This window comes from Papaver somniferum, chromosome 2 (assembly GCF_003573695.1).
Source record: "Papaver somniferum cultivar HN1 chromosome 2, ASM357369v1, whole genome shotgun sequence".
NCBI lineage: Eukaryota > Viridiplantae > Streptophyta > Magnoliopsida > Ranunculales > Papaveraceae > Papaver > Papaver somniferum.
In genome coordinates, this window is record NC_039359.1 from 68724129 (window position 1) to 68747021 (window position 22893).

Sequence of the window (22893 nt, forward strand, 5' to 3'; positions counted from 1 at the left end):
AAATTATCATGGTATCTACTCTATACCCCCAAACCTAAACTAAACATTGTCCTCAATGTTTCAAAATATGGAAAGAATTAAAATGCAACGTATGGAAAGGGACATGCTGAGTAGAGTAAAAGGAGAGAGAATACCCGATTTCGGCGAAAGCAGAATTAAAACTTCGTTATTCAAGGCAAAAATCCAACATATTTCAGCCGAGATCATATTGGATTAGCAAAATATATACAAAAGGAACAAAAGGGTTTTTAAGAAATTTTAGCTACTGGATTATATACAAAAAATTCACCATACACTAACAATCTAAAGAGTTGAGGATCAACCCAAAAGAAAAAGTGTAGAGACATAGAAAGTTTCAAAACACTAAAATTGGACTTAAATGGGAGTGAGAGTGAAAAACCGAATGAATCACCCCTAAACCAAAATTTTTCAACAGGTTCACTTTTAAGCACAAAATCTAACAATTTTAGGGGTTCAGGATTCAAAAGGTCTAACTCATAATGGACTGTTTTCGGGATGGGCAAACATGCAATTTCCAACTGTGGCTCTTTAAAAGTGTTATATTTTGAAGCAAAATAGTCCAAGAGGACTTGGGAGGCACACAGTTCCAATCCTAGATTGGGAATTTTCAGAAAAATCGGTTTGACAATATGGGTACAAACCAAATCTAGGTTGGGTGGAAGGCCATCAGATTGTGACTTAGGTAGAAGAATAGGCATATCATTATCAATCAAATCAAAATCTTCTAACTCATCTACACATGTCACATCATGCTCACAATCATCAATCAAATTGGCAAGATTACAATCAGAATTATCAACATCATCAACAGATTTATTCTCGTGTATCGGCACATCAGGGGAAACATCACGGAATACTAGAAGAAATATCATGCATTAAGGTCGGGGCAGAGAAGCCTAATGTATTTGAACCCAAAGGTTCCATAACATTTTCAGTATAGACATGTTCTTCTAACATAACATCATAATCATCATCATCATCATGATAGGAATTTTGCAATCTAGGATAATTTTCAATCCTAAGGTCGGAGCTATTACAAGAATAAAACTCTAATTCATGGGGTGATTCATATCATGTGGTTTTGTTCCTGTTTCCCTAACGGATTCCCATTGATGGGTTTTCTCTGCAATCTCGGCTAAAAAATTCCATGCATCATCCACAGATTTATCAATAAACTCACCATTACACATAGACTCAACCATGGTTCGAGATTTAAAGTCTAGTCCCTCATAGAGGATGACGACAAGTCTCCACTTCTCAATTCCATGGTGCGGACATTCACTCAACAAATCATTAAAACGTTCAAAATAGTGAAAAACAGTTTCCTCATCCAATTGGACAAAACAATTGATACTTTGACGAATAGCGATGGTCCTATGATGTGGAAAGAATTTTTGAAAAATAGATCTGTGAGTTGGTCCCAAGTGTTGATTGATTGTGGTCTCAAACCGTAAAACCATGTTTTGGCCCTTTCCTTTAAAGAAAATGTAAACAAACGCAATTTCAGAGAGTCTTCGGACATATGATCAGGTTGCATAGTCCGACAAATTTGTTCAAACTCTTACATGAGTATAGGGGTTCTCAGAATCGAACCCTCGAAATATAGGAAGTATTTGTATCATGCTTGCATTTATTTTAAAAGGGTTATTGGTTTGAGGTAATACAATACATGATAATGGAATTTTATTGACGGATACATGTATTCATGGAGAGCACGAGGTTGGCCCATTTTGAAAAGACACAAAGCCCACTATTTGGTTTTAATGGGTTTGGATTTTTGGGAAAAATTTGGTTTTGATGGGATATAAAGAAAAGAAAATTTGGTTTAAAATGGGAGCAAAGAAAATTTTGGTTTTTTTTTTTTTTTTTTTTTTTTTTGAAAAAGAAAATAAAATTTGGTTTTTGAATGGGAGCAAGCCCACTGTGCAAGCCTTTTGTGTTTGCTTTGGCTCCGCTTGGTTGAAAACTTTTGGTGGAACTGAGTCCAAAATCTCGGCCTAGAATTTGGGTACTCGGCCCACTAACGAGTTCAACTAGCGTGTCGGTTACAAGCTCAGCTGGGTTTAAAAACCCAGAATACAAAATACAAGTCCAAATTAAACAAGCTCAAAAATTAAATACAAGCCCACAAATTAAACAAACAAGCCCACAAATAAATTATTACAAACCCAACAGAAAATAAGAGAAGCCCAAAAATTGGCTTTAATATTACATGCCCACAATTAAAAATTGGAAGCCCACAATTCGGGTTCTCTTAAATGGGTTACCTTTTAAGCACAGCCCAGCTGCTCTGATATTGTTGCAAAAACCCAGTTGGGTTTTGGTTCTTTTCCTTGGTGGCATCCCAGCAGAGAAAAACAGGTTCAGAACAGCAGGTCCAACAGCAAATGAAGTGAAGCAGATGCAGATGCAAATGCAATGCAATGAAATGCAAAAATAGCTAATAAAACAACAAGAAAAACACAACACCAATCCCCGGCAGCGGCGCCAAAAACTTGGTAGGCCCCGAAGATATTATATTTAAATGCAAAAAGATCCCCGGCAACGGCGCCAAAAACTTGGTGGGCCTTGAAAGGGTATAGAAATAAGCGTGATAAAACGGGGGCCTACAGTAATACCGCAAGTGCACGGTCGTCGGTTGTAGCTCGTGCAAGTACGGGTCGATCCACAGAGATCGGGTGTGTTTTGGAAGTGATTTAGCTATTTGGGTTCCTAGATTTGCTTTGGGCTTAGAAGCCTTTTGGAAACTGTTGGGCTTAAAGTACTAATGGGTTTGTTCACAATAAAAAGAACTGAGCTTGGGCTCAGTTAGTATTTGAAGTTCAAATGGGCTTTGGCCTTAAACTTAGGCTTTTGATTAAGCCTGAATTGGATTGGGCCTTAATGAATTTGGGCTTTGGTCTTAAACAACTGGGCTTTGGTTAAGCCCACAGTTGACTGAATTGGGCTTGGCTATTGAACTAGGCCTTTGGGTTAAACAACTGGGCTTTGGTTAAGCCTGAATTGGATTGGGCTCAACTTGCTTTGGAAGGCAGCAGCAGCAAACAGCTTGGCAGAGGCAACACAGCAGCAGGCACCAGTAGTAGCAGCAGGAGCAGGAGCTGCACAGCAAGGCCAACAGCAACAGCAGCTGCAGGGCACAAGCAACAGCAGCAGCAGAAGGGCAGCTGCAACAGCAGTGCAGCAGAGAAGGAAAGCAGAGGCTGCAGCAACAGTAATGCAGCAGGGGAGCAGAGAAAGCAAAGCAGCAGAGGCAGCAGTGTAGCAGAAACAGACAAGGCAGTGCAAGCAAAAACAACACAGGGCAAAACAAGGAACAAAGCAAAGGAAAACTAAACAGCAAAAAACAAAACAATGCACAAAAGCAAAACACAACAAGATGAACCAAGGCCTAAGGCCAAGGGCAGAGATGAGGTGAAGAAACTGAAATGAAGCAAGGCTAGGCTAAGGCATTCAGGAGATATACTAAAAGAATGGGAAGAGAACTAGCTTGCTATAAGCACTAGTTTCTCCCAATGCACAATCAACACTACAACCTAAGCATACAACAAGAATGGCAAGAAAATCAGCTTGCTATGAGCACTGATTTCTTCCATTACACAATCACATCAATGCTTCAAATGTATCTAGCCTAGCATTCCATCATGTAACTGACAGTGACAGGAGCAACAACAAACATGAACACAACTAACTGAACTAACAATGAATAACATCTAAACAGGACACATGTTAACAGGAGATGAAAATAAAAACATTAACAGAACAAAGTAACAAACATTAACATGACAAATTAACAGTGAACTAACATGACATTGCACATTCAACAGAAACATTAACAGGATATTGCAACTTAACACATTGATATTAACAGAACATAGTGATCATGAACTTAAATTGAGCTGAAATTGAACATTTAACAGGACATGAAAGTCCTGGATGTTGGCTAGTCCAAAATATTAACAGGAGAATAACAAATTTAACATATGCAGTGAAATTAGAATTGAAACATAACAGGGAATTAAAATTGAAACCCTAAAATTAAACAGTTGAAATTGAAGTTAAAAATTAAACCTAAACTAACCCAATTTTGGGGGAATCTCGGCTAGCCCAAGAACACCCTTAAATTGCTCTACACACTCTCTATTTATAACATACAAAATACCCAATTTTTGTGAACCCTAATTTTGAAATTAGGGTTTTGAAAATCCGAAATTTACTCACCAAACATGTGATTTGACACTTCAATCGTCGACCCATTATTTTCCTTGTTCACCTGCTCCGTCCCATGCCTCAATTGCATCTTTCCAACTCGTCCTATTTTATTGATTTCTTCCCTAGGTTTTTAGAGAGAAATTAGGGGAGAAAACTATATAATAGGAGGCTAGAACAAGGGGGTAATGATGGGGAAAGATAGGGGTGATGATGGTGGAGGTGTGGTGGTGGCAGTGAGTTGGTGGCAGAGGTGGAGAAGGTGGTGGTGTACGGTGGATTTTCTGCAGAGGAGAAGGAAGGGGGGCTCGACTGTTTTGGGAAGAAGGGGGGTGTTTGGTTAGCTGGTATAGGTTCGATTGCTAGGGTGTTAGGCGGCTTCATCAAATTGGATGAACAGCGAGGATGAGCCGTGGGATGTGGAGCTGGTAGGTAGATCGGACGGTGATGCGGAGGCAAGCGAGGATCGACCGTCGGATGAAGGGATACAACGAAACGAACGGTACTTGATGGAGTTAGGTACTGTAGTGTAAGGCGGAGATATCAAACTTCGATGAACAGCAAGGGATCAACCGTTGGATTCAACTACCATCTAATCTGAAGGCTTGGAATTTCAGCGCTGTGGTGCTTGGCAGATACTTCAGATTTTGATGCTCTATGAAGGAGCGACCATCGGATGCTTCTGAGAACTGATCTGATGGCTGAGAACGGAGGCGTTTTTGTGTGTAGAAAATGAGGTTGTGCGCACCATTCTTCGCGGCTTCCTTGCGTGATTTCTCCCGGCTTTTCACTACTTTTCTGCTCTTTTTGCTCCGCAAGTCATCCAGACTTTATTTATTACCTAAAAATGCAAAATTAATTAATAAAAATATTTATTCTCGAAAACAATGAAAATACAGAATATGGGATAAAATGTAGAATTAATGCATAAAAGATGAGTTAAATGCCAACAAAAAGGGATAGATATATACAATATTTGGCATTCATCAGTCTCACCGCACCAATTCAGCAGAACAAACCAATGGGGGCAAAAGGGGTTGCTCAGATGAGAGACCTCACAAAGATAGAAAGGAACGGAGGGATGAACGAAGAACAGGCGACCGAAAATTCGAAGATCAAGTTTACACGAGACTCAACGCTAGCTATGCTCGTATCCTACGAGAGATCAAAGGGAGGGAAAACTTAGAATGGCCATGGTCTAAGGGAAAGCAGCCCCCGAGATCCGAGAAGTCTAAAGATTACTGTGAGTATCACTGTTTCAACGGACACCAGACCGAAAAATGCAAGAACCTTAAAATAATGATCCAAAAATTAGTTGATGCGGGAGAACTCAAACATTACATACGGAAGGAGGTTACCGAGGACAGATCCAAACGAACCAAACCAGTCCAACTTCCGGAAGAAAACCGAACAATCAACACCATCTCGTGTTCCGAAGCCACAGGACCCTCACTCACAGCACAGATTGGAAAAAGGTTACGGAAGCAATTCGAAGATCGCTGCGAGTTATATAAGGTCGATGGGATAACGGTGGACAAACATGAAAAATGGATGGAATTTCCTGTCATCTTCGATGCCGAGGATATCGAAGAAGATATGGAAGACCATAACGATCCCTTGGTCCTAACATTACCAATAGCTGGATGTAACCTCAAAAAGATCCTCATAGACGGGGGAAGCTCTGTGAATGTCCTATTCTATGATGCATTCAAGAGGATGAAGCTCCATGATGAACAATTGATGACCTCTTATCACACCATCTACGGATTCAATGGAGCGGCCACGAAGCCCTTGGGAGACATTGTGTTACAGGTCAACGCAGGGCCCATGAAGCTGGATACCCGATTCAGTGTGGTGGATACCCCTTCCCCCTACAATGCTATTATTGGACGACAATGGGTACACAAGCTCAAAGGAGTTGCGGCAACATACCACCAGTACCTCAGATTTCCAACACCTGAGGGAATAATGGAGATCAAGGGAGATCGAATCGCTACACGAGAATGCCAGGCCACTCAGGATCATATCAACAATGAGCAAGAAGAACAGCGACAAATCCAAAGAGTAAGAAATCAAGAAACCACGAAAGAGAAAGCCGTAGACCTATTCCTTAAGGAAACTACAGGAAAAGGCTTGACGAAAGAGGGTAATGTCCGAGGCTCGGAAACAAGTACCTCAACAATCAACAATGAGCAGAAACACGCCAAATAGCAATTAAAAAGCGCCCCAGTCCTCGGAAACCCAAAGCCTATGTTCACACCAGTGGAACCCACAAAGGAGATCAACATAGGAACGGAAGAAGACCCGAAGATGGTCAAAATTGGGACCATCATGGACGAAGGGAGAGAACATTCCTTAACCAAATTACTTAAGGAATATGCGGATGTGTTCGCCTGGAAGTTAGGAGATATGCCGGGGATTGACCCAAAAGTAATCCAACATGAACTACGCATCAAACGGGCACGCCCCGTTCAGGCAGAAAATACGAAAAGTGGCTCCAGAATATCATGAGGCGGTAGAAACAGAACTTCGGAAGCTACTAGATGCAGGATTTATCAAGGAAGTCAAGTACCCTACCTGGATATCCAACATGGTCATTGTTCCTAAGAAAAATGGAGGGGTTAGAATATGCATCGACTTTACTAATCTCAACAAGGCATGTCCAAAGGACAGCTATCCCCTGCCGAGCATAGATCAACTGGTTGAAGCAGTTGAAGGGATACGAGAGCTGTCGTTTCATGGACGGATACTCTGGTTACAACCAAGTAGCCCTGGCAGAAGAAGATCAGCCACACACAGCATTCTATACACCACATGGCCTTTATTGCTATACCAGAATGCCTTTCGGGCTCCGAAACGCAGGGGCAACATACCAAAGGATGGTCGATGCTATCTTCAAGCCATGGATTGGAGGAACCCTAGAAGTCTACGTGGACGACATGCTCGTCAAAAGCAAGCTGCGTAAAAATCACCACCAGGACCTGAGGAATATCTTCAAGCAATGAGAAGCATCACATGAAAGTGAATCCGGAGAAATGTACTTTCGGTGTCACCTCGGGGAAGTTCCTCGGTATCTGGTGACGAAAAGGGGCATCGAGGTAGACCCAGCTAAGATTCAAGCCATAGTAGAGATGCCGTCCCAAAGAATCTGAAGGAAGTGCAGAAGCTCAATGGGTCCATAGCAGCGTTGGGCAGATTTATTGCACGGTCTTCGGACAAATGCAAACATTTCTTCAATATTCTTAAAAAAGGGAGCAGGTTCGAATGGACCGCGAATGCGAGGAAGCATTCCAAAAATCAAAGAACATCTAGCTTCAATCCCGATCCTGCAGAAGCCAGACCCTGATGAAGTTTTGGCACTGTACATAGCAGCAACGGAGGACGCAGTCAGCGCGGTATTAGTCAAAACCAATACAAAGATAGAACAGCCTATCTATTACGTCAGCAAGACACTCAATTCCGCGGAAAGAAATTATACTAAGATTGAACAACTCATCCTCGCACTGGTATGGGCTACCCAAAAACTGAGAACCTACTTCCTAACTCACCTCGTCAGGGTACCATGCAAAGCACCATTGGAAGCAGTCCTCAAAAGCACGGGAAAAGTGGGCCGAATAGCCAAATGGAACACCCATCTGGACCAATTCAACATCATTCATGAAATTCAACATTCTCAGAAGTCCCAAGTTCTGGCAGATTTCTTAGCAGACCTCCCTCTAGACAACGACGAAGAGATTAAGGGAATACCAGAAGCCGAGGAAGAAATCAAGGATCCAATGGATATCCTCGAACCTGCGAGTCATAGACAATGGGAAGTCTTCGTCGACGGATCTAAAAATAAGGAAGGAGCAGGAATAGGTATTGTCATTATCACCCCAACTGGAGAAAGGATATACAGGCACTTAGATTGGAATTCAAAGAGCATACCAATAACATTGTTGAATACGAAGCTGTCGTACATGCCCTACGTATAATAATAGAGATGGGGGTAACCGATGTAAGGCTGACAAGTGATTCGCAGCTTGTCATACGGCAAATGGGCTCGATATAATGTGTACGATGACACCCTTTCAGCTTACATGGCCTTGGTCCAAACATTGGCATCACAAATCCCGAACATTAAGTTCCGGCACTTATGCAGAAGGGACCTCAGGCACGCGGATGCCCTAGCATATATATCATCCATGCTGAGGGATAAAAATGCCGAAGGTATTAAAATAGCAAGGGTATACGAGCCTTCGATTGCATCTCAATTCTCCTTCGCTACCAATCAAGATACGATGGAAGAAATATCGAAGACCAGGTAGGAGAAGACATCCATAATGACTTTGATGAAGAAGACATCTGTCAAGAAAATCAAGACGAAGACTTCAGCAACGAAGATGACTGGAGGGTGACAATACATGCCTTTCTCGAAAGGAAGCTACCTGCGGATCGGAAACAAGCTAGGAAGATGCTCTCCAAAGTGGGAAGATATGATCTTCGGGAGGGGGTCCTGTATAGAAAATCCTTCCTGGACCATTACTACGCTGCTTGTCCCGGAAAGAGGGCATCGAATTCTAAATGATATCCATTATGGTGACGCAGGGAATCATAGCGGCATGAGATCACTAGCTGACAAGGCAAAAACGCAAGGATATTACTGGCCGACCATGATACAAGATGCGCGAGGATGTCCCGACGATGTGAAGAATGTCAGCGCTTCGCGAAAAAAATCCACGCGCCGGCAACAATGTTAAACTCTGTCGATAGCCCGTGGCCATTTGCAAAATGGGGCGTAGACATCGTCGGGCCTTTCATCGAAGGATCAGGGAAGAGACGATTTTTGATAGTAGCCACGGACTACTTCAGTAAATGGGTGGAGGCTAAGGCCTTGGCCAGGATCAGAGACGCGGATGTGTTCACTTTCATATTCCAGAACATCATTTGCAGATTTGGTATACCTGCTGAAATTGTATCTGATAACGGCAAGCAATTACAGGGAAAAAATATAGACATGCTCTTCGACACCTTTCAAAATAAGAAAGAACAAGTCCACCCCCTTATACCCTCAAAGCAACGGACAAGCGGAAGCTACCAACAAGACCCTCGCCCTTATACTCAAAAAACAATTAGACGAGCATAAGGGAAGATGGTGCGAACAACTGCACAATGTCTTATGGGCATACAGGACAACACGAAGATCCGCACCGGGGAATCCCCGTTTCTTCTAACTTATGGAGCTGAAGCAGTCATACCTACGGAAATCCTCATGCCAACCACGAAGACCGAAGCTTGGGAGAAAAACCTCACAACAGATATGATGTTAGAAAGGTTGGACGACTTGGAAGGAAGAAGGGAAGTAGCATTGCAAAAGATGGAAAATTATCAACGAAGACTAGCAAGGGAGTACAACAAAAAGGTAAAGCTACGGAATTTTGTAGAGGGACAGTATGTGTTGAGAACAATCCCACGTATCAGCAAGAAAAGAAATGGGGAAAGTTAGCACCTACATGGGGAGGACCTTTTATGATCCACGACATTGCGGGTAATGGTTCCTACTACCTTCGTAATCTAAAAGGCGAGGTCCTCCGGCATCCTTGGAATGCTAATGGCTCAAACCATACTTCCCATAGAAGCAACGCAGATTTGAATCTGCTGGAGTGTACCAGAAGAAGAAGGAGCCTGACCGCCCACATGTTTCTATCTCTGGAAGAGGAATTGCAGACCTCAACTTATCAATCAAACAAGCTTTCAAATTATCAAGTCAGTGGAATCTACCTACAATATTGGGGAAAGTAGTTAATCTACAATCTCTCAGGGCTCCCCCATCAGTGTCCATAAGTGTAGGACCAGGGGGAAGGCACCCAGCAGAAAGAGATACCCAACCAATCTTAAGGCAACGGGTCGACGGAATGGGTGCGTAATATTTTAATCCCATATCCTAGAACGTTCCCCGGCCCCCACCGTCTGGGAATCCTCTGGCCCAGGATTGCCAGCGGGGTGACAGGTCTCAAGACGATCACGAAGGTACCTTCCTTCAGTATCGCACTCAAAAACACTTAAAACTTTTGTTTTGATTTTTCACAAACTTAAAATAAAAACAAAACAACATTGTAGGTATATCAAGAGGATTCATTTCATAAAGGGTGATTACAAGAAGTAGGCCAAAGTCAAGGATACACAATCAAAAAATATTCCTTTTACAGGATCATCAGCAAAAAATATCCTTGTTACATGTTACAAAAAGTATAATGATGCCGCGGACCCTACAAACGCTGCGATCTCTACCTAGTGGCGGTCCCATCGCAGGATTATTCCGAAGACTTGATGGGACGCTCCCACCAGAAGAGGGCCCGAGGAGCTGGGCAAGGCAGAAGGAACGGGACGACGAGGATAGTTCTTCACGAGACCATGTTCATTCCTTAGGCCAAGTTCTATCCTCTCCAGCATCTTGTTCGTCTCCTCAGCCAATTGACAACGAGCCTTTGTTTAATAACTGTTGTCCGCTGTTGGGCTTGGGATAATAACGAAGATAGCCGATTCACTTCTCTGGAAGCAGCACCAACGGCCTCCTCGCGGGTGCTGCTAAATTCTTGAAGTGATTGGTTGTTTCTTCTGTGCTAAGGAAGATTGAGCCTTTTCAAGTTTTTCATTTGTGACGCGAAGGCGTCCCTCGAGCTCTGAAAAAGACAACACCACGGAGTTAGCGTAGAAAAAAACAAGATCACACTCGATGAATTGGGATTATACCTTCGACACAAGCCGAAGCCTCTTCATACTCATTAACAACCGCATCTCGCGCTTCATCAAGATGATCATATTCCGCGGATAATTTCTTATAGTCTAGTTGAAGGTTGGTGAGAGTAAATTGACAGGCATCTAATTCTACCTGCTTCATCGAGTCCATATGACGAAGGTGGTCGACCTCTTTATTTATCTCTGAGACCCCTTTGCTGAGTCTGTACATGCACACTTCAAGATTCCTCTCAGACTCAGCAAGACGAGCTACATCGGCACGAGACGCGGAAAGAGCATTGCTGAGAGCGTAGACTTCAGCACGAGCATCATCTCGTTCCTGGCAAGACCGCATATTATCTTGGACCCCTGAAAGAGGAATGGACGCCCGTCTGTAATTCTTCTTCCAATAGCTGAATCCTAGATTCCAACAAGGAAGTACGCTCACGGGCTTCCCGCAGATTATCACTGGTCCACAGCAGTGTGCCATTAAATAAAGCACGATCATGGTTGTACAGATTTTGCATGTCGACCATCTGAACATGCCGCGCGCGCCATACTCAGCCCGAGCATCCCATTTCTAGCCTCACTCTTAATCTTCTCAACCAAATCTCTAATACGAGATTTTTGCCGAGCTCTTTCGTTTCGAAGCCATAGCTCGGGGATGCCACCCACTGGACATAGGGTGGGGAGACTCAGACAGAACAACTAAGAGATAAAAGAATGACGACATACGGCGAGGGAAAAGAACCAAACCTGTGAAAGTGGAAACTTGGCTACGAGTTTGCTCTAACTCAGCGCGCACTGCAATAAGTTCTGAACGAAGATCAGCCTCTGCTTCACCCAGCTTTTCTTTCTCCTTAAGGCTTTTCTTCAGCTCTTCTATTTCCACCTCAGCCGCAGATAATTCCTTTTCCCGATGACGAAGCTTAGCCTCGAGCTTCAGAGATTTGCTTTAAAGAACTGATACAGCACGTGGTTGCAATGCTCGCTCCTCATCATCTACACATCAAATGACAAAACATTATTCAACCGAAGCGTCCGATTCTCACGTACAAGCATGTACGAAAATTTACCTCCAGCACACGCTGCTGCGGAAGCCATATTGATACCCGTCGGCAATAGCCATCATATCGGCAACGAAGTAGGAGGCTCCGGCACGAGGGTAGCTTCGGGAACGTCAACCTTTTTCCCCAGGCTTCAGACACCTGCGCCTTCGAAGACATCTCCATCATGCGACGGGTATACGCGGTTGATTCCTTTTCCCCAACAACCACAGGAGCGGGATGAGAGACAAACAGAAGATTCTTCTCCTTAAACCAACTCATGATGGCGTCCTCACCCTCAGACATCGGCGACTGGGGAAGACTATCGGCGGGCGCGTCAACAACAGATTTTCCTTCTCTGACTCGACCCCCTCAGCATGAACGTTGGCATGCTCCTCCGCGCCTACATGCACAGCAGGCTCCTCCGCACCAACACCTTCTACAGTAGCATCCCATTACCATCACCACCAAGAACATCCCAATCATCATTAGGGGAAAGTAAAGAGAAGTCCTCGGGAAAATCGAGGGCTTCGTCAAAGAACTCCCCCGTGGAATACATCCGATCGAAAGAAAATTCTTGAGAAGTGGGAAGGGTATCCGCGACATCACCAGCAGGGACGGAAACATCCCGATGACAATCATCCGCCACCACACTTGTTCCTTCCTTCATCACCGCGTGACCAGCGAAGACCTCTTCTTCGACATTGATAGGGGAGGTACCAGTACGTTCCTCCCCATCTGTAATCTCGTCCTCAGCAAACTCTTCGTTCACTGGACTAGTAACTTCTTCTTGGGCCTCAACCTCGCCCACCGTAGTAGAAGACTGCTTCGGCCTAATCTTTTTCTTCTTCAATACCTGAAACCGACACCACAAAGGAATTATTCTTCCCGTCTGATGGAAGTTATAAAAACGAAACGCAGCTAGAATCTGCGTACCTGAGCAGCTGAGATATTCTTCGATGGGAGTATAGCACCGGAACCATCCTCCTCGTCTCCCTCTACGACATCCAGGGCATAAGGAAAATTCATGCCCGCAAAGTTCAGACGCCAGGGGCAGAAATCTCCATAGCGAGCGGAGGAGATTCGCGCGGCTTACTATTCTCGGTTGGCCGCCATCCGCGGGACCGGAATCCAACCGTAAGCCCACGGACCAACTATCTCAATAAGTGGCGTGCCACTCGTAGTCATGATCGCGCTTGATCCTTTCTCGCGCGGGGAAGAGTTTCCGACGACTGGACGCCTCCGTGCCAGGAACATACTTCAGCTTGGCATCGCTGACCTCATTTAACAGACGAATCTCGCCTCGAGGAGCAGGAGATTCCGAAGGCTGACACTCCACGGCTTGCGATTCCTACTATTGACGTAATCACCGAAGGAGTTATTGAAATTCTCAGGAGTATACCATTCCTTCTCCAAGGGATTGGGGACGTAGCAAGTCATCGACGTTTCCCCCTTACTCCGCAGATAGCATTCCTTCAGGGCGCGGAGATAATTCCCCGATAGTTGGGATACGGAACGGCTATGAGTATTGGTGGAAGAACCCTCACGACTAGCGAGCACGTCGTAGTAGAAGGAATCACCCGATTTGTACAACGGCAGCATCAGACCAGCCTCGAAGGCCCCAACCGTCGTTAACAAATGAAATTCATCGAATTCGTACTTAGAGCTCATACGTAATATCATCCTCGGGGCATAGAAACGAACCCCGAAGGCTTGAGCTCATGCTTTCCTTGAATATTTCAAGATCGATATGCTTGAAGGTTACTTTTTGCTAACAGAGAACTGCGTATCAAGGGAGCAGCCTCATCCTCCTCGGCGGGGCCGGATGAACTAACAAACGCTTCAGACGCTTTTCTCTTCACGGGGGGATTCTTTGAAGATTCAGCCCTAGGAGCTACGCCCTTTGTATTCTTCCCTTTAAAAGTTGGAGAAGACCGTAGATGATGCTCGGGCACTAACGAACGTAAAGGAGGAACGTCAAAAGCAACAGCGCGGGGGAGCCTGCGTACTCCGTATCTTCACGAGGACGCACCATTGAGTGATTAAAGACTCTCGTGAACCAGACGGAATTATCGGAGGAATCTCTTCCCGAGAGACGAGGCTTCGCTCCAGAAGAAACTCGACTCCGACGAACATCATCTTGAGACTCTCGACGCTGAGGAGATCTCGACAACCTAGAATCAGGAGTCTCATAAGTAGGCCGCGGACGGTCAGACATGGCTGCGGAAAGAATAAAATCAAGAACAGTTACACACAATAACCAAAAAAAAAAACACATCATAGCAATACAACCACGATAACATAGCAACCCTAAAATTAGGATACATCTCAATATCACACCCTCGAAGTAATGGCTTCCTTAATTTAAGATGAAGAACAGGGGCAAACTAGTATGCAAGCATCAGAAAAGTTCTTCATCACAAACAAGGAACAACAGTAGCAGAAAATTCACAAATCAACACGGCATAAAACAGTGAAATAAGAAAAGAAAAACTCACCGGCAAAAACAAGTAGAAGACACAGAATGAAGAGAGAAGATCAGGTGCAATAAAGACTGACAGAATTTAAGATCACAGGTGCAATGAAGACTGACAAAGAATTTAAGGTCACAGGTTCAATGAAGGCAGGCAGGAAATTTAAAGGAAGAATGAACTGAGAGAGTGTTTAGGAAGAATGAAATTAAATTTCCTCTATCCTTAAAATACCCGAAAGAAAAGAGGAAATTAAGGGAGAAATAGGAAAACGTGCCCGTTACATAAGCAGTTAATGCACGAATAAAAGACGTGCCCAAGTATCTAGGAGAAGTTATTAGGAGTGAGAAGAATGTGCGACGATAGTTTTTCTTCAAGGCACCCATTAGTCATTAAGCCCGAAGAAAAGGGGCAAATTGTGTACACATATATCTCACTATCGGACACGTGTATACAGAAAGGTACGTGGAAAGCATGCAAGCCGAAACATCAAAACATGATGCGTCGCGAAGCACCAAATAAACCCCGAGGAGTTGCTTTATCTCATCCCCAGAAGAGGGGCTAAGATCAACGGCGGAGAGAAAGTTAGCTGACACGGACTGACAGGGGCAGAAGACACTTGTCTGACACGAGCAGACCCCTCAACTACCCGCATTAAACACTCTGAGCAGTGCACGTGTCGACCAACCTGTGGAACGAGCGAAGATGCCTCCGCGGGATCGAGGGGGAAACGCAGACCTCCGCGTGATGGACGCAAGGACACGAGAAGATAAGGTTCCAACGGTCTTCAGAGATGGGTCCCACGTTCCAACCTTATAAATACCCAATCTCCACAAAGAGGAAAGGGGATCGAAAAAACATCAGGAGAGAAGGAGAGAGAGAGAGAGAATAGTAAGGGTAAGTTAATCCCTTAGTGGAGAGAAACATGTAAACCCAAAGTCATTCAACTATTCGTGTAACCGTGAATAATATAGTAGAACAACAAACCCCGTGGATGTAGGCCTTAGTGCTGAACCACGTAAACCTTGGTCTTATTTACATTTCAGCACTTTACATTCATTTAGCTCCGCACGTATTCGCTTATATGTTTTGTTTTCCTTTAATACTTGTATCCCATGCATGATCGCCACGCACGGGGTAGTTGGAGGAGGCCATGATAAACCCGAAGGTTTTGAGCCAATGAATCCACATCAGGGTATCATCATCGTAATCTCTTTAGACGTTAATGATTGATTGTGTGCATTCGGACCCCACGTAGTTCGTGTGTCCACAGACATGGAGCAGGCTTTAATTATTGAAGACAAAAGGAGCATCTATTCAGCAATGCTTTGGTTACTGTTCTATATTTCCTAGTGGTTGGGAGATCGATAGAGAAACTATAATTCAGTTATGGATGGCGGAAGGTTTTCTTGTACCATTATCTAGTGGTGACATTTCAATGGAGGATGTTGGAAATAAGTATTTTGACATCTTGTTATCCAATTGTTTACTCCAAAGTGTAGAAAACAAGGATGGGTTAGCAGACATTCAGAAGTGTAAGCTGCATGATTTTGTACATTATCTAGCGCGTACTATTGCTGGCGATGATGGGTGCTCATTTTCAACAGCTAAGAAGGTAGCAAGTAATTCCGAAACTCGACGTTTGGTTTTTGATGAAGAGTTGCCGAGAACGTTTCCAGAAGTGGGTGATTATAAAAATAGATTACGCACGGTTGTGGCCGTGGAAGCAGGAGACTGTGATAATATTCAAGATGTTTTTCGGAATAGGAATTTGCGTGTAATATACTTGAGAGGTTCGTGGATCAAACAATTACCGGCCTCGCTTTCAACGTTGAGACATTTAAGATATCTTAACCTCTCGGGATGTAGTGATCTTCATGTATTCCATGAATAGTCTTTCAAGAATCTCTATAATTTGCAGACATTGGTATTACACGGCTGCAGCTCGCTTTCGAAACTTCCCGAAGGCATTGGATCATTGAGAAGCTTTAAGCACCTTGATCTTTCACATATAGGAATGAAAAAACTTCCTATTTCAGTCACTAGTCTCCAGAACTTGCGAACATTAAATGTCTCCAACTGCCCAGATTTTGAAGAGTTACCTGAAGACATTGGAGCCTTGGAAGATTTACTTGATATTTCACATACCAAGGTGACCAAATTACCTGGCTCTATCCGTTCTCTCAAAAGATTGGCGAAACTAAGATTACACTCATGTCAGCTTAAAAGTTCTTGACATCTCTGGTAGTACAAGAGTTTCTTAATGGGATGGAAAAGATTGTAGTTTCTTGCTCTGAGAGTGTCCATGTATAAGATTGTAAAGAAGATCAGTGTGTTTGTAATGTTTATAATATAATGATAAATTTCCTACACTCAATGCCTATGGTTTGAATTTCATAGCTGATTTAGCTCCATAAAAGAGAGTATTTCAGCTTCACAGGAAGTACACACTTCTAAAGCACTTACAGTGGCTTACACTTGTATCAAACCTGCAACCGGGCACTTACTGACACAAAAAGAAAAAAAAAAAGTAATGTACAAAACTTAAATTCATCCCATAAAACCAAAGATATGAGATAATATATGCCTGAGAATTCGAATTTGTTCACCATCACTTAGAGGAGATGCACACTCAACTTAGATTATGCATGTATGGTACAAAATAAAAGAACAAACGATTTCTGACAGATACACCCCTCTTGAGACCTGTACTTGCATCACTCGGGGATCTCACCTTCTTCCAGTTCTTCGTTGCTAAAACTTTGCAGAAACTCACCATCAAGATCAAGAAAGTCATCGGGATTTATTTCTCCAATAAGCCCTGAATAAGCATCTCTAAGGTCTTGTTCGAAATTAAAACCGGAATTTTCTGGGAGTTCCAAATCCCCAATATTAGAAAAGAAGAATTCGTCGGTATCTTCTGTTTCCCCTCTCAACATCGATTCTGCATTTATACACTTCATAGGATCTAGTATCTGTGGGTCCTCTTCTTCCTTTGGTTCTTCTACCTTAAAGGTAACACGTTTACGGATTGGCGAATTAGTTTCATTCGACTTGTAAGCGGGAGGAGCTGCATCTTTAATGACCCACAAATCGTCGCTGGCAGAAGGAAGATATACGTAAATTACAGGATACTCCACAACGAATGTATTGGCCAACTGTCGCGATATTGAAGATTTTATGTCCAATTCACGATATGGAGACTTGTTATGCTGCAAGAGAGACAGAGAATGGGATCACGAACTTTTACAGTGTCTTTCATTCTTTGCTTAATGATGTACCAAGTTGAGAGACTATCGTTACTCACACAAATTCATAAAGCCGATCAGAAAAATAAACAAAAATAAAATCGTATAGGACCACTTGATAGCAACAACGCAAAAAAAAAAAAACCATCAAGAACTTGTAGAAAGCAACGCAAGTTCACAGCACAATTAGAAAAACACAAATATCACTGAACACAGTAGCTATACCAAAGAACGATCAAGGACTTCTTCAACCCTGCATAATCAAAAGAAAAGTAGGGTACCTTTGCATTTTTGCGAATGAAGAATTTGAGACGATCTAATGGCTCCTCAGAGAATGGCTTCAGCTTATTATTCCGAGGACCAGGCTTCAGATGCTCCTCAATTACTGAACAGAGTTTAGTTTTTTCATCTACTCTGTGCAACAAAACCAGACATACCGAGCCAGTACGTTAATCAATTTTTTACTGATATGCGAGGGCAGAACACATAATAAACTTTGCTGTCCAAAACTACTTCTCAAGAAAAGCATTAGTTATATGACTAACCCGCTGTCAACTATAACCACATCAGTTGAATGAAATCGCCATTCAATCGTCCATAAAATGGATGCCTTCCTGAAATAAAAATAGAGACATTGCAACGAATTATCAGTCTTCAATCCTTTAAAAAATTGACAACTACTCAACAGAAATATGACTTAACTATGTTGGAGTCTCCCTGACACCTAGAAATCATTTCAGGCTATATAGCACATAAAAATTCAAGCTTCAAAACTCGAAAAAGATAAAACAAAGCAACATTAGATCTATCATGCATTGCCAAAACCTTTAAAACATCCTTTTCTTCATATCACAGGAGAGCTAAACAATCCAAAGCCTGGTAATATCTAGAATTAGCAGCTGCCAATGTAAACAAAATTGAGATAACAACAGAAACCCAATAGCTAGACAAAAAGAGCAAACCATGAGCATACAATGTGAGACCCAGATGTGAATTTCAACCCAAGTATAAAGAAGAACTCCATGAGGTGGATTAGCATATTAGGACGGCCTTGGTACACTGGTAAACAGAATTCCAGACAATTTTTAACTTCCTAATAATGACAAGATCATTTGGCTACCTAGATATACATATATAACAGCATTGAACAAATCTTGGGATATGTGCAGAAGATATATCTGAGATTTCCTGTGTGACCTACTAATTATGCAACAACAGTCACGATATAAACTATAAAAGCAGAACATACCGTAAAATTATCACATTAAGAACAAACAATAAAACACGAAAACATCAAAATCAGTTAGGTAACAGTTCTCTATTAGAAATAATTTGCAGCTCTCAGGAAGTTAATAAGAAATCCTACAAAATCTCATGCCTGTAGAAGCAAAATCTCAAGTAAATACTTGCAGGTCTAGCCTTCACAGATATGAAATGACTAGTTGCAGAAACAATTTTGTAACATCATTTATGTGAGTTGAAGGTGTTTCACCTTGCTAATTGGGCTGCTTTTATATTTCAATTCAACTAAAATCAATCTTGAATTCTAAATGACAGCAAACAGATACAGTAAGCCATTATCTACTCGACGACCACTTAACTGTTACCAATATATCATGTGACGATCATTTCGTACCCCCAGATTATGTCTATCCCTATGAGGAGCTAATAGTGTAACTAACATGCCTTGCATAAGCATCCAAGCTCCAAAACTCAATCAAGAAACTTCACTCGTTGAAACTCCAACAAATCAACATCTTAGTAAAGGGCTGTCCAAGTAATCAAGATATGTACACATCATCCAATTCAAAAAACCACATAATCAGCAAGGTCACTAAATCATGAATCATACACAACTTAAGCACCAATGACGAACCAAGGGATCACGATAAATAAGCAACAGCAGATACTAAATGGGAAATCGAAGTACACCTTTGTTAGTAATTCTAGATCGCCAGGTCTAGTCTTCCTCTCATATCCTGGTGGAGGAAATGGAAAGCAGCGAGACATTGCACGTTATCCAGGAATCAACACTGTTGGGGTTTCCCTTGACGACCAAATGATCTTCACCTAGGTTTAGTACCAATAAGATACAGAAACCGCCAACGTTGCTCTTGTCCGTGCACCATGTCCCCGCACTCATTTCCAGTTTCAATAAGACTCTCAATTTTGTCTTCCTTATTATACGGAATCATAGACAGAGAAGTAAACTCAGAAATTTCAACAAATTCGACTACTGAACTCACACACCGAGACAAATCAAATCTATCTACTCTAAGAATGAAAATTACACTAAACTTAAGTCAATCCAAACGGTTTCTTAAGCGGCGAAGAACAGCCACTAGTAAACTCTGATCTTGCAGGTGGACATAGGAATATCACCAATGTCATGGGCATTTCCAGATTCGTAGAAAATCACTGTAAAATCTCAATTCTGAATCGACCGGAATTCTAAACTCTCCTTCACTGAATTTTAAAGTGCAATCTTCTTCCATGACCAAAAGGGTAAAATCTTTACCATCTCCTTCTCTCTCAAACTCTTTTCTAATAACAAGATTCAAAGTCTGAAAACATACCCCAAACTCAAAATCCAAAACTGGTATAAATATCCCAACTTTTAGAACCCAGAACCCAATCCCGATCTTGAATACAGTAGTAACTATTAAAAAAGAATTCGACCGGTTTGGCGTCGTAACAGCTAGTCAGGAATCTCGTGTGCAAGCGCAGCTCATCGCACCATGACAGATGCTGCTTTTGCACAAATAGAGATGTTTATCATTCTGTGTCTACAACAACGAAGTGGAATTCCCGTTGAGCAAAACTTATGTATCTTCAACGACGGAATACGTATATTTATATTTAAGCCTTTGAGAACCATATATGGTACTATAAGTTCTGTAAGGATGAAATCAAAGTTAGCTCATATAAACAATCAAAAATATATAAATTACTGTCCGTTGTCTACAAACTCGCTCCTTTTTGCCTGATTTCGGTCTTTGTATAACAAATTGGAGGTTTTGGTCCCAATTGATAAATTGTTTTAGCTGAAACTGGTGTGGCAGAACTTTCTAGTCCAACAGGTCTAATCTCATGATTTCCATCTCATGGCTATAAAACTAAGCTTCAATCATATGACATCAGACCAACCAAAGCATTGATAAACCTAAATAAAAAGCTTTATATATGTAATCCACCACCATAAGTGAAGAGAATTGAAAAACGGAACAGAAAATCAATCAGAAAGATAACAATTAAGCAAAAGAAAGCAAAAAAATAAAATAAAAAAAAATCAAGCCTTCTATCGCATCTGGACATGGTTTTTTCCCTCTAAGACATTCCACTTGGAAGAAAAGACACTTTCTATGATAACGTACTTTTAGTGGTTCTTTTAAAGTACATTCAGCCAGTCTAATTACTATACCATTCAAGCTGTTCTTGGTCTGTCTTGTGAGCCTACACTACAGTGCAGGTCAGGCCCTAAATACATTAATTACTAAGAGGGAGAGGAGATAGCAGTGACTCAGACCAAATGTGAGTCTAACTGTTTCTCTTCCTTGAATTTATTAGATCAATCTCTTGCCATGATCACTTTCATAACTGAAGAGCTTTACCCCATAGGTTAGCTAATTTCTCCGCTTTCGAGATATAAATGCAAGTAGGTGCTTTTTTTGGTGGTATTCACGCATGCATGTCAGTGTGTAGTGCCCAAAATCGGGCACTCCGGTTTTATTTAAGCATAGTTATTTCAACATCCACCTCCCCTTAGTTGACTGGTCATACACAGTTAACCTCCACTCCCCTTCAGTTGAGTGGTGGTCGTACTGTCTAACTCTTTACTAGTGTAATTACATGGAGAGTTTCACCCGCCATCCATGTTAAAATGCAATTCCATTTGAACACAAAATCATCTCCAATATGCTTTTATTAAACTTAGCGACTCCTAATGCATCCTATAGTAGCATAACTACACCACAAATTCCAGATATCAAAACCGGATACACATCTTGCAAATACACATTTCGCAGGCTCGCAGCATTCAAATCAAACTTTATAGGTAAGTTCATTTTCTAGCTGTTAAGCAACCAATCAGTAACAGTAAACTTAAATTGGGACCAACACCCTCAATAAATCGTTTAAGTTAGTCTTAGCTCAAACTGGTGTCACCATACTGCCTAACATATCTAATCATACCTCATGGCTAATAAAACTAGGAATCGAACATATAACATCAGATCAACCAAAGCATTGACAAACCTAAATCAAAACCCTTATTTATATATGCAATCCATAACCATAAGAGAACGGAATTAAGTGAAATACAGAACAGAAAAATAACAATTGAAATAGGAAGTCTAAAAAAAATCAAACCTTTGATCGTATTCCGATTTGTTTTTTTCTCTCTTAGACATTCCATTGGGAAGAAATGCAAGTTTTGTGTTTCTTTTCCAGGCTTTTTCTCTAAGCTCCTTGAGCTTAAATGGCAACTTATTAACCTCCCCCAAAGAATCACCAAATACAGCTTTTCTCGTTCTCTTTGCAGATTCAGCTACTCGTTTAGCTTCTTCTAAGAATCTATAATCAGAGATGACAAGATTATCATCGAACTGTGACAATGGAATGATTTCATCACGAGGTCTTTTACCAGTACATGAAGTTCTTTGTTTGTGTGATTTTACACATGGTAGACTACATGAACGAATTAAACAACCTGGGCATTTGTATTTCCATGTATTTTCTTTACATTCTTCACACATTGAGGAGGACTCTTTCAATTTAGGGTTTTCTGTTGATGATTTTTCTTCTTCCCCTTCCACCATGATTACACACAAAATTACCCCCAAATTTTCTTCCTTTCTGTAATAATACAGAAATTAATGGTTGGGTTTGTGATTAATTATTGGTTTGATTATTTCTGGGAGAGAAAATTTGGGAGGCTGTGGAATTTCAGTTGCAGAGAAAAGAGGGGTTTTAGAAGAAGAGCCAAAAAGGTTTTAGATTTTAGGTTTTCCATATAAAACTCAGTGTCAAGCACGAACACCTGCACTCCGGTATATATGTATACGTGGCGACATCTAACGGTGTAAATCAAATTACAAAACGACAGACGGGTGTCCGGTACGGGTTACACGGATACGGGTGTCCAATACCAATGCGTGTCTGATATCAAATTTGTTTGTTTCT

At 41.9% G+C, this 22893-nt stretch overlaps 2 protein-coding genes across 2 annotated transcripts in view; one reads left to right on the plus strand and one right to left on the minus strand.

Annotated features, from left to right (window-relative positions):
* LOC113351306 (disease resistance protein RGA2-like) overlaps window positions 1-16700 on the plus strand; it is a 28280-nt gene extending 11580 nt beyond the window's left edge. The window contains exons 10-11 of the mRNA XM_026595319.1: window positions 15818-16241; window positions 16386-16700. Of these exons, the coding sequence (XP_026451104.1) occupies window positions 15818-16241; window positions 16386-16700 (739 nt within the window). The remainder of the gene's footprint in view (window positions 1-15817; window positions 16242-16385) is intronic.
* A 283-nt stretch (window positions 16701-16983) lies between these two features.
* Window positions 16984-22669, minus strand: LOC113347945 (box C/D snoRNA protein 1-like). The gene is made up of 4 exons (XM_026591634.1): window positions 22081-22669; window positions 18258-18326; window positions 17994-18126; window positions 16984-17676 (listed from the first exon to the last, which is right to left on the minus strand). Exons 1-4 carry the CDS (start codon window positions 22527-22529, stop codon window positions 17182-17184), a joined length of 1146 nt encoding a protein of 381 aa, XP_026447419.1. The 5' UTR covers window positions 22530-22669; the 3' UTR covers window positions 16984-17181.
* Between the last annotated feature and the right edge of the window lie 224 nt (window positions 22670-22893).

Excerpts from the sequence above, each read along its gene's own strand:
- LOC113347945 (XM_026591634.1), bottom strand. The coding sequence starts at position 22,529 with ATGGTGGAAGGGGAAGAAGAAAAATCATCAACAGAAAACCCTAAATTG. Across the intron at positions 18,327-22,080 it reads AAATCGGAATACGATCAAAG|GAAGGCATCCATTTTATGGA; the intron begins GTTTGATTTTTT and ends TTTTTATTTCAG. Across the intron at positions 17,677-17,993 it reads TCATTCGCAAAAATGCAAAG|CATAACAAGTCTCCATATCG; the intron begins GTACCCTACTTT and ends TCTCTCTTGCAG.